Genomic DNA, 12,643 nt, shown 5'->3' with positions numbered 1-12,643 from the left:
TGTAAGTGTGCAATGCCTGTGTATGTACACACTTCATTAGATAATGATGTAAGTGTGCAATGCCTGTGTCCACACACACTTCATTAGATAATGATATAAGTGTGCAATGACTGTGTATGTACACACACTTCATTAGATAATGATGTAAGTGTGCAATGCCTGTGTACACACACACTTCATTAGATAATGATATAAGTGTGCAATGACTACATACACACTCATACACTTCATTAGATAATGATATAAGTGTGCAATGACTTCACACACATATACACTTCATTAGATAATGATGTAAGTGTGCAATGACTGTGTATGCACACACACTTTATCAACGAGGAGCACAGCAAGCACTCAGCTCTCCACCAGAAAGCAGCTCTGTGAGGAAATTGCCCATGTTGTACTGGTTCTGAGAAAACACCTCGTGTAGAACAGAAACATTAATGCAGGTTTACCAAAAGGACAAAGATACCTTGACAGGGGTCCCACGACCTAAACCCAAACCTTAAACATGCTTTAAGCTTCAGATGATGGTATTAATACATGCATCTTATTGACTCAAAAGAGAGCACACCTCTCCACATGAGAGATATATGAATGCAAACTAGTAAGTATAGAAGAAATGATGGAGCCGGGCGATGGTGGCGCACGCCTGTAATCCCAGCACTCGGGAGGCAGAGGCAGGCGGATCTCTGTGAGTTCGAGGCCAGCCTGGTCTACCAAGGGAGTTCCAGGACAGGCTCCAGAGCTACAAATGTGGAAACCCTGTCTCGAAAAACCAAAAAAAAAAAAGAAAGAAATGATGTAATTATTGCCATATTACAGTCATCATAGTAATGACTGATAGGAAGTGACCATCAAGGTCTGCTCACCTGATGCTCTTCTGCAATATATTTCAGTAATCTTTTTGTTTAAAAAAAAAAAGAATAGAAAAGAAGATATTAGCAGTTTGCACAAGCATAGAAACCTGAGAATAAGTCGGGCCAGAGTGTCGCCTAGTTTACACGAGTATAGAAACCTGAGAATAAGTTGGGCCAGAATGTCACCTAGTTGCAGGGCACTTGCCTGGCGTGTGTAAAGCCCTGGATCCCGTCAACACTGGGAGCAAAAATAAGGCGAGGTTAATAATTGAGATTTAAGAACTCATTCAGAAGCTGTCTAAGACTGTAGAAAACTACAGGATGATATAGACTTTCCCGTTTACAGCTGAGACAACTCAAATATTATTAAAGTGGAAATTGCTCTCAGGTTACTCTATAAATTAAACGGAATCCAATTAAAAAAAATAGAGCTTTAAAAAAACGGCAAGCTACTCTGGAGACAACATTCAGTAGTAAAAAGCTTGCCCAGGACAAGCAAGGCCAGGGCAGGGTTAATGCCTCAAAAATGCAAAACAAAAATGACTGACCCTGACATGCAAAGAGTGTTTAAGATCACGAGAGCGGTTTTGGTTAAGGGCAGTTTTATGAGATTTGGTCACCTGAACTGTAGATTTCCATAAAGTCACCAAGAGCCATCATGAGCCATTCAGAAACTGACCACAGACAAATCCCACTACCAGCTGTTATTTTTTGTTTGGGTTAATAAAGTTTTATTGAACAGAGCCATGCCTGTTCATTTACAAATTGTCTCTAGCTGTTTTCATTGTGTGGCCATGAAGCCTGTAGAGAAAGAGACTGTGTAGCCCACAGAAGAAAGAATATTTACTTCTGGCCTTTATAGAAACGCTTTTCTGAAATCTGCTGCAGATCAACATAGCCATCTAGAAGCAGACCTACACAGATGCAAACAATTGATTTTTATGAACATCTCAAGGCAGTTCAACAGTGAAGGATTATCATCAAGTACTTCTGAAGAAACACTGTAGCTCTTTGTGAAGAAAAGGAAACCTTTAGTTTTGCATCATAGCTTAGACAAAGATTGACTTTAAACTGCGGAAAAAAGTTACTGTGAGAAGGCCATGAAAACAGTGCACACAGTAGACTTCACAGTTCAAAGTGAGCCTATAAGTCAATGTCAATTGATTGTCAGCAAAATTGCCAAGATCATTAGGTCAGGAAAGAATAGTCTTCAACAAATGGTACTGAAGCAGTGGGGTAGTCCCACGCAAAATAGTGTTGGGCTGTGTGTGCTTGCTCCCTAGCACTGTGACAGACTTAGGGAGGAAGGTCTGTTCAGCTGCGCCTGGAGGCGGCATCGGAATGTGCGGCAGCTGTTACAGGAAGCAGAGGGTGAGGTGCTGGTGCTCAGTTCACTTTCTCCTTCTGCTAAATCTGGGGCCTCAGCCCAAGGGAGGCTGCTCCCTACAGGCAGGGTCGAGCTTGATCTAAAACGTGAAAAAATAAAGATCACAATAGTAAAATGCCAGGCAACATGGTTTTAGAATAGGCAAAAGCTGACATACCAGTGGCAAATGAGCAAATAAACTTATATACATCATTAGTCATTAAACTACAGCAAATTAAAGTCACCATGAGACAGACAGTCCCCAGAGTGGCTGAAGTCAAGTATACTTACAGTAGCAGGTGCTGACAAGGGTCCAGAGCAGTGAGAGCTCACACACAGCATTGTAATGTAGCTTGGCTCAGGTGTCCTGGGAAAGGTTGGTAGTTTCTTTAAAAAAAAGTTAAACCCAATAATTCACCCCTAATTGTTACCCAGGACAAGAATCTGTACACAGATCCTTACAGAAGTCTATTCATCATAGTGAAACCTAGAACTGGGTGACTGAGTGGTGCCGTTTCCACATGTTACAGAACTGTGTAGGGTGAACTATAGGAGTGAACTGGTAGAGACTCCAATGTAATGAGCTTCACAGGAATTCTGAGCTGGGTTGCTGTTGTTGTTTAGGCTATTTTATGTTCTCAGAATGACAAAATGAAACTAGCAGAAAAACTTGGATAATAGGGGGCTGGAGAGATGGCTCAGTGGTTAAGAGCATTGCCTGCTCTTCCAAAGGTCCTGAGTTCAATTCCCAGCAACCACATGGTGGCTCACAACCATCGGTAATGGAGTCTGGTGTCCTCTTCTTCCCTGCAGGCATACACACAGACAAGATATTGTAAACATAATAAATAAATAAATATTAAAAAAAAACTTGGTTAATAGTTGCAGGGTCTGTGGGAAGATCTATAAAGCAAGACCAAAAGGCTCCCAGTGTGGCAGAGCTTGTTCCGTATTGGAGGATTGGCTCCTGCAGGACTATGTGCTCAATTAGTGTATTAATATTAAAAAGAAAATTAAAATGTAAATGAGGCTTAAATGAGTTTTAGGAGCCTGAGAAATAACTTAGCAGTTACGCGTACATACTGCTCTTGCTGAAAACTGGAGTTTGGTACCCGATCTGTTCAACACCTCACAGTCGTCTCTAACTCAAGCATTGGGAGATCTGACACCATCTCCTGGCCTCTGTGGGCACCTGCACTTGTGTATATAGAAACACACAGACACACCATACACAGATGGACAGATGGATGGACACGCAGACTCACACACACATAAAAAAAATAAATCTTAAGGACTGGAAAGATAACTAAAGCTCCAAAGGACCTGAGTTTAATTCCCAGCAGCCACACTGCAGTTCAAAACTATCTGTAACTCCAGTCTCAGGAATCTAGTGTCCTCTCTCTGGCTTCTCCAGGCACTGCACACAGGCAGTGCACAGACAGACATACAGGGAAAACACCCATACATATAAAAGTAAAGGTTAACTTTTTTTGTTTCTGTTTTTTGTGTTTTTGGTTTTTCGAGACAGGGTTTCACTGTGTAATAGTCCTGGCTGTCCTGGAACTCACTTTGTAGACCAGGCTGGCCTTGAACTCACAGAGATCTGCCTGTCTCTGCCTCCTGAGTGCTAGGATTACTGTGTGCACCACCACCGCCCAGCTGAAAGATTAAAACATTTTTTAATAAAATCTTGGCACACAGTAAACAGTCAGTGAAATGTTTGGCTGTTTCATGAGTATTTCACGTTTAAGGGATGTTGTCCTCCTTAAAGATTTAGTTCCATGCAGTGGGAATGAGAACATTAGAAAGGAACCCTCACAGACAGCGAACACAGTGGTGTGGAGCTTAGAATAGGCAGTAAAGCTAAGGAGAGGTCACAGGAAAGGGTGGACTAGGAAACTGAGGCTGATTGCTCACTACCACCCCATAACATTCCCAACAGCAAGTGATAACATTTACCCCAGACCCCCCAAGTTCATCGCATCTCATAGTGCAAAAGACATTTGGTCCAGCTTAGAAGTCCTCACAGTCTTTTTCTCGTGTGGCAGTTTGCTGGGATGGAGTCGGGCTACGCGTGCTTCTGCGGGAACAATCCTGACTACTGGAAGCACGGGGAGGCAGCCAGCACTGAGTGCAATAGTGTCTGCTTTGGGGACCACACGCAGCCCTGTGGTGGAGACGGCAGGATTATCCTCTTTGACAGTGAGTATGGTGCCAAAGGCATGACCGGGGCAGCAAGCCTGCCCACTACCTTTCCATTATTTATTCATTCCCCAGCAGTACTCACGAAGCGCCTGTCATGTGATGCCAACCATTACCCTGCTCTTGGGACTGACACACAGAAAGGCTGACTGTGACCTCCTCTAGAAAGACAACAATGTCCGGCTGTAGTTGTGACTAGTGCTCTAAGGAGCTTGGCTATTTGCAAGTGTCTTTGCTGGTCATAGACCACCATGGCCATCAGAGTAACGATTCTTGGGGACAAGTTCAGCATGACTCAGTAGCTAATGTTGGTTCAAACTTCATCTGACCCCAAGTAGTTTATTTTAGGCATATTTAAGCTGCACAATTCAGTGAAAAATTTCCTGGTGATAATTCACTCAGTCCCATATACACAGTAAAGCTTAAGATGTGACTATATCGAAACTCTTTTTAAATACATGTGACATCTTCCATAAAGATCGGTTCTATAGATTGATAAGCTCATGATAAAGGTTTAGGGGAGGTCACCAAGCTATGAACTGCATTCCCTCCTAGCCTTCTGGTTAGTCATCCCTCCCTTTGAGTGTGCTTATCATTCCTGATTCCCCTGGTGCTAATCTGTGCGTGCAGAGCCTCTGTGCTCCCCACAGGCCATCTTGGGGCTACTTTGACAAGCAGAAAGACGAGGCTCTCAGGTTAGCCCATAGACTGCATTCCTGTATTTTCATGGAGCACCTGCGCTCGTGTGCTCTTGTAAAAACATCCCCCTCTGTGTTTGTAAGCACTGGGGCTTTGGGCCTCACCAGTGTGTATCTGAGAAGATAACTTTGCAAATACTTCAAGTCATTTTTCCAGCCCTGTCCGTGTGTTTGCCTGAGCCTCCACTTCTCTGTCCCACCTCATTTGTGAGGCACCAGCAAGAGGCAAAACTGTGCCAAGTGAAGGGTGGATCCTGAGCCTTGACCCTTCCAGCACTGTCCTCTTATCCCTGTCCTAATCCACACACACACTTGGTGAGACCTCATGAGAGCTAGGCACCCGATGTTAACAGTCTAGAGACCCTTCCAGCACTGTCCTCCTATCCCTTGTCCTAATCCACACACACTCAATGAGACCTCATGAGAGCTATGGCACCCGATGTTAACACTCTAGAAAGAAAAGGCACAGAAGAGAGACTGACTGAGGATTCTTCAGTCCATCTGCAGGTCTTTGATGGCCTAGGGACCAGGCATGCACTTGTGACATCTCGATTAGGCAGGGAGTTCCACTTTGAACAAAACCTTCACGAGACTTGTTTCCTAGAGCTGCTACAATGAAGATCACAAATTGTGGGGCTTAAGTCAATAGAACTCACTCTCTCTCAAAGATAGAAGCCCCCAGTCAAGATGTCAGCAGGCCATGCTCTCTCCCAAGGCTCCAGAAACTGTGACTGACACACAGAAGAGAAGCAACTTATGGCAGGAAAGGATTTCTTCTGGCCCGTGGCTTCAGAGGGTTTCAGGGCGTTAACAGCAGGAGGAGTGATGGAGTGGCTTTGGTGTGTGGAGGAAACAGTTCATTCCATAACTTCCCAACCAGAGGAATAAGCAAAGATATTTCAGACTCAAGTGGGAACCTCAGAATCCGCCAAGTTCATAGCCATCTTAGTACAAAATGCACTCAGTCCAACTTAGAAGTCTTCACAGTCTCTGTTTGAAACCGAGACTTTATTATTTCTTTATTTTGCTTATGGGTGCTTCTGCTGTATGTTTGTCTGTGCACCACATGCATGCCTGATGTCCTCAGAGGCCAGATAGTCATGAGAAGCCATATAGGTGCTAGAAATTAAATTCAAGTCCACTAGAAGAACAGCCAGTGCTCTTAACCACTGAGCCATCTCTCTAGCCCCCAACTGTAAGTCTTAACAACCTCGACGCTGTTCAAATGTCTAAAGTCTCTTCCAAAACATAGGCAAACTTTGAACCCTGATCCTATGACACCAAAAGGAGTCACACATTCCCAATATACTGTGGCAGGAGTCAGCATCCTCATTTCCAAACAGCAGGAGCAGGAAAGCAGTAAGAGCGGACCTCAGAAAGTTCAAAGCCAGGCATATTAAATCCTAGTGCTCCGTTTCTGCCATCTGGATATGTGTCATGGCGTTGACTCCAACAGGCTTGGGTACCCTGCCCACATGGCCCTGCCACATGAAACACACGTACATTCTTTCTTTGCTTTTCTCAACAGGCATTCTGTGCTCCTGGCATGTCCCAAAGTCCCCAGTGACATTTATGCTTTACTCTCATAGCTTCCTGCATAATCTGTCAGGGACTTTCTTCAGTCTCCTGTGCAGGGCTGGGGCAATGGCTCAGCTGGACATGATGACACCTGCTTGTCATTACAGCACTAGGAGACAGAGGTAGGTCAGTCCTGGGACTCAGTGGCTAGCCAGCCTAGCCTACTTGGCAAGCTCCTGTCTCAAGAAACAAGGGAGAAAGCTTCTGAAGAACATCTGAGGTGTCAGTGAAACCAGCATGACTCTGTAGGTCTTGCCTTTGGCATGCCAGTGAAACCAGTACCATGTTACAGTGTAAGCTCTGCTGACAGCCTGTGATGTGCCCAGGCCTGCTTAGGCTGTGGCTGCAGCTACCTGAGTGCTGGGCACATAAGCTTGGAAACCATTTCTCCAGCAGCCCTTGGCTGCCGCTCTCCTGTAAAACCTCCTAGATACACCCAGAGCCTTCGGTGGGTGACAGTTTGCCACTCCCTGAAATGCCATCAGAGAACTTTGTTGTCTCAGTCCAAAGTGGCATTCCTGTCTTTGACAACTGTGGCCTCTTTTTCTAATTTGCTTTGTCTGTGACTTTAAACACACTCATTTCTGACCAAACTGTTTAATTCTCATTTTTGCTCCGTGTCTTTTTCTCCGAAGTCTCATGATAAACCTAGCTAACAGACACCCATAATAACCATATTACAAGCAGAATGCTGTACTATCTTCAGTTTTTTTTCCATTACTTTTTAATTTAACCTCACTTAAATTTTCAGGATACAGCAGGACATAGACAAAATCTATGCAAGAATGCACAAGACAGGCCACAGTTCTGCTCATGAGAGCCCTTGTTGTGACCCACTTCTATTGATATTCTGGCTCCTGCGTTCACGGAAATCTCTTAAGTGGACGGACACCACCTGAGACTCCTCCAGCTTGCTTCTCCACCCTCTGCCCTCCTCCTGTGAACTGGTTCCCAGACAGTCACCAACGTTCCTAGTACCAGTTTCTTGTTAGTTGCTTCTGCGTCATATTAACCAAATATCTGACAGGAGCAGCTTCCAGGAGGAAGTGTTTAGTCTAGCTCATGGTTTTAGGGGACAAGGAAGGATGTCAGAACAATTCAGTTCATGGTGGCCAGACCATGAGGCAGAGACTATCCATATGGTGATAGACTAGGGATCATAGAAGGTCCCAGAGCCAGGTATTGGTTTACTATATAACCTTCAGCTGCTCACCCCTTCCCAGATAGCACTACCAGCTAGGGACGGAAAATCAAAACATGAGCCTGTAGGGGACATTGCAGATTCCGACCATCACCAACTTCTCTGGCGTCCATTGGCTTACAGCTGCTCACCCGCTCCTCTGTTTCCCCAGACATTGCCATCTTCCCACTTTGTGTATTTGTTCCTGTGGGTCTCATGAAGGCTGTGGCCACGGCACGTAAAACCCTCTCTAACCATTTTGACATCATCTTAACGTGATTAATGTATAAAGACCCTAGTAGTAGGAACTGAATCCATCCTTTCAGGGGACACAGTTCACCGTATAGTGTAACTGTCCAGCCCAGCCCAGTTATAGCAGATCTTGCAGATTCTAACTTGGACATTGTACAGTGTTTACCTCAAAGCTTGCCTCAGCTATATATAGGAGTTTATCTCAAAAAACAAAAACAAAACAACAAAAAAAACCCCAGACAAACAAAACAAAGAAACCCCCCAAATAAAGTGAGTTACCTCAGTTAGTAAGCACCAGAGCCAAGGTAAGCCCAAGTTTGCCAGCTTTAATTCTTTTTAGCAGCTAGGATTCCTTTTATTAACAATAACAAAATAAGTAGATCATACTATAACTGATCCAGTTTTGTGCTTTAAAGTCTGTGGTCAGTGATGCCCAGTGTCCCTGATGATTTTCTTGGTCCACGGAAGCTTGTTGGGGTCCGAAGCCCCAATATAAAAACTACTTTTCCCTAACTGGACTGATAACGGAGGTGCAGGAAATAATGAGACACAGTTCACACAGCAATATCGGAAGGGCATCTCGGGCTTCATTCATTCCTGAAGATCTACCCGCATTTATTCTTCAAACCTTTTATTCCCCCCAGGTAAACCAAGGTAGAAACTCATTAATATTCTCTTTCTGGGGGACCCAGGAGTACCTGCAACTTAGTCAGCACCTGGAATCCACACCTCTTTCCAGGCGATCTACATAATAACAAAGAGAAGGAGCAGTCAGTCCTGAGTCTTGTTAGGTGACTACAGGTGTCTGGCAGGATAGCAGCTGCCCTTGGATCTAAGCACAGCCAGAGAACCTGGTGCAAATATCTCGTATGAAATATGTGCTTTCTGTGTGCACTCACACAGAACAGGTTGCATTGTTAGCACTGCCAACCCCCTCTGCAGACGGTAGATACTCTGATCTTTTGTTTCTTCTCTGTTTCCTTTTGGGTAATATGTTTACTGATGTGTCTTCATTAATTCTCCTCAGCTGTGCTTTGTGTACAGGTAAATCCAAGGAATACTTCACCACCGATGCTGTTTAATTTCTTTTCTAGCATTTACATTTGACCCTGGGTTTTTTGTTTGGTTTTTGTTGTTTTTTGTGGGGTTTTGGTTTTGTTGTTGTTGTTGTTATTTTGGTTTAGTTTTGTGGTTTTTCAAGATAGGGCTTTTCTATGTAGCCTTAGCTGTCCTTGGCTGCCCTGGAATTCACTCTGTAGACCAAACTGACCTCAAACTCACAGAGATCTGCCTGCCTCTGTCTCCTAAGTACTGTCTCCTCCACTGGCCTCATCTTGTTAGGTTTTTGTTGTTGTTGTTGTTGTTTTTGTTTTTAGGTTTGTGTGTGTGTGTGTGTGTGAGAGAGAGAGAGAGAGAGAGAGAGAGAGAGAGAGAGAGAGAGAGAGAGAGAGAAAACAGTGCCAGTGGAGGCCAAAAGAGGGCTTCAGGTCCACTGGAGCTGGATTTACAGGCAGTTGTGAACCATCTGACATGGGTGCTAAGAGCTTAACTTGGGTCCTTTGCATGAGCAGTGTGCACTCAAAACTGCTGAGCCATCTCTCCAGTCCCAACATTTGATTCCTTTAGGTTTTTGAGGCAAGGCTGATCTCAAATTTCATGAAATTCCTAATCCTCCTGCCTCTGTCTTCTAAGTGCCAGAATTATAGTCTTGTAGTACATGCCTCGTTCACTCGACTCTTCCTGTTGTGTCCACACTGGTCCTGGGTTTCTCATCTGTCCTAGTGTGCGTCTTTCTTTTCACTATAAGCTGTACTGTATTCCTGCAGCCTCCGTGGCTGACAGTTCCAACATCTGGGTCACTCATGCATTTTGTTCATGGATTGCTTTTTATCTTGACAGTGAATCTTCCCCCATGTTGTCTTGCTTTTATGTGTGTGCTGTGGTATTCTGTTTAATGCCACACACTGTGGGTGGAATGGTAGATGCTAAAGTAAATAGCATTTATACTTGGGCGGCCTGCTTAGTTTGGGAACTAGGCTGGGTCTGTCAGTAGCTGAGCTAGGTTTGGGCTGTTTGTCTGTCTTTCCCTTTGATGCAGGCACCCTCAGATCCCCGAAGTTACAGTAGAGTAAAGTAGTGGTTTTTTAGTATTCTGTTCCACACTCAGCTTTGAGCAGGGTCTTTTGTGTCCTGCCCTTGTAGGAGATGGCCATTGTCTGTTACTTGGTGCTCTTTGTGGAAAGGCATGGGGTTGCTGGTTCCCCTGCCTATCTTCAGCTTAGGGCATGCCACTAGCCACAGGATCAAGGTAATTTCAGTGGCTCGCCAATCCCCCATCTCCCAGAAGCAGTGGACCTTTACCTTGTTACTAAGAAAGCAGTCTACTCCCTCCCCAGGCTCAAACATGTTTCACATCTGCCTCTCTCCCATGGCCCCGGGAACAATGAACTAACTGCCCTCTCCCAGCAATGCGCTTTGGCCTCCTTTGAAAGGAGGGCCCGGGAAGTAGGAGGTGTTCCAGGCTTGCCCCTTAGCAGCAACCTTTCACCTCCTACACGCCTGTGCCACCAAGTGGAACTCTGGCTGACTGCTTGACACTGATCACTCCTGCCAGTGCTGGGAGGCCTATGCAGAAGAGTTTGCAAGTGAAGGCAAACACCACAGTATCTCAGGCTCCCGGTGCCCTCAGTGGAAAAGTCAGGCTGATGCGGCCCCTGGGAATCTGTTACAGTTTGAACTGCAGCTGTCTCACATGCTCTGTGGTGGTCACCTCTCTCCTGTGCTCTGGCACAGATGAGCTCAATTCTGTGGCCCAATTTGTACTTGTTAGTATTAAATTTCCTGAGACCTCAGCTTCTGATCTTGAGCTTTCTCATTCCTAGGATGAGAAAGAAGCTTGTTTTGTTTGTTTTCCCAGAGCTAGAGATCAACCCCAAGGACACACATGCTAGTCAGAGGCGCTACCACTAAGCTCTCGCCAGCGTTTGGTGTTTTGAGACAGGGTCTTGAACTGACCATCCTGCCCTCAGCCTCCTCCGCATTAGAACTACAGGCTCCACCACCAGGGCCAGCAAAGCAGTGTATTTTCTTTACTTCTCTGTGTGCTAACTAGCACCTGTGGAGATGTAGCTCAGGGGAACAGTGCTGGTGAGCCTGCTCATGGCCCTGGGTCCCATCCCAGCACTGAGAAATAAACTCTCTTTTAAATCCTATTCCTGCACTCCCTCCTGAAGTCTTTCATCTCCAAGGTCGTGGTGAGACAGAAAGTATTACCTTTCTAAAGACTTGTCAATCAAAAATAAGTCCAGAGAAGGCATAGCTGATACAGAGCCTCCTGAATCTGGGCTCACCCCTCCTTCCCCTTGGGTGCTTCTGGGGATCCAACCATGGCCACACATGCTAGGCACTTGTTCCCCCTCATGCGAGCACTGCCTCTGAGGAGACGCAGGCCGTTCCCTTGAGGACTTCAGTCTGCAAAGCCTCTCCTCTGCCAGGAGGTCCCCTGTCGTCATGCACTTTACCTCCCATGTACTCTCACTGTCACAGGATACAGGAGCAGGTGCTGGCCCTAAACTGGAAACACATGAGAGGCCTGGGAATGAGGTGCAGCCCCTAGGATCACACGGCTCTGCTGGTCCTGAATCCAGACTGCCTGACTCCAGCCAAACCCCAGCGTAGGCTGCTCTTCTGAGCACTAAGTGTACAGTCTCCTGGGGGAAACCAAATAGTCTACACAGGCATTCGTTCAGGGTGTAAGTGATTCCTTTTGTGATTTGATCCTAAAACCCAAGATGGTCTGGTTTTGTAGCTGGAAACAATGTCCCTAATAGGATCACATTTCTTAGGAGTTTATTTGTGCCTGAATTAGAGAGGAGCCCAAGGCTGAGACTCAGGCCCACTGTCTTCTCTTTTGCAGCTCTCGTGGGCGCCTGCGGTGGGAACTACTCAGCAATGGCAGCAGTGGTCTACTCTCCTGACTTCCCAGACACCTACGCCACCGGGAGGGTCTGCTACTGGACTATCCGGGTCCCAGGAGCCTCTCACATCCATTTCAACTTCACCTTATTTGATATCAGGGATTCCGCAGACATGGTGGAGCTGCTGGACGGCTACACCCACCGTGTCCTGGTCCGCTTCAATGGAAGGAACCACCCGCCCTTGTCCTTTAATGTCTCTCTGGATTTTGTCATTTTGTATTTCTTCTCTGATCACATCAATCAGGCCCAGGGATTTGCTGTCTTATACCAAGGTAAGACATCCTTGTCTCTGGGAGCATAGGTGCCTTGGCCTTCTCTTTCTTACCAGGGTTTTCAAGCCTACAGTGGTTCTTTTGGGGCAGACATGGACCTACTTACTCAGCTGCAGATGATCTCAACACTGATTCATCCCCATCTTCCAGTGCCCAACTCCCCACTTTCCAGTACACAATGCCCCACCTTCCAGTGCACAGCTCCCCACCTTCCAGTACACAATGCCCCACCTTCCAGTGCATAGTTCCCCACCTTCCAGT

The 12,643-nt window shown here is 45.8% G+C and overlaps 1 protein-coding gene across 2 annotated transcripts in view; it reads left to right on the top strand.

Annotated features, from left to right (window-relative positions):
• LOC101987930 (E3 ubiquitin-protein ligase ZNRF3) overlaps nt 1-12,643 on the top strand; it is a 262,088-nt gene that overhangs the window by 239,913 nt on the left and 9,532 nt on the right. For both annotated transcript variants that reach the window (XM_026788717.1, XM_026788716.1), the window contains exons 12-13: nt 4,272-4,425; nt 12,050-12,382. In XM_026788717.1, the coding sequence (XP_026644518.1) occupies nt 4,272-4,425; nt 12,050-12,382 (487 nt within the window). The remainder of the gene's footprint in view (nt 1-4,271; nt 4,426-12,049; nt 12,383-12,643) is intronic.

Source organism: Microtus ochrogaster, unplaced genomic scaffold, assembly GCF_000317375.1.
Source record: "Microtus ochrogaster isolate Prairie Vole_2 unplaced genomic scaffold, MicOch1.0 UNK6, whole genome shotgun sequence".
Taxonomy (NCBI): domain Eukaryota; kingdom Metazoa; phylum Chordata; class Mammalia; order Rodentia; family Cricetidae; genus Microtus; species Microtus ochrogaster.
The sequence above is the reverse complement of the archived record's forward strand: the minus strand, read 5'-3'. Positions and strand labels throughout refer to the sequence as shown.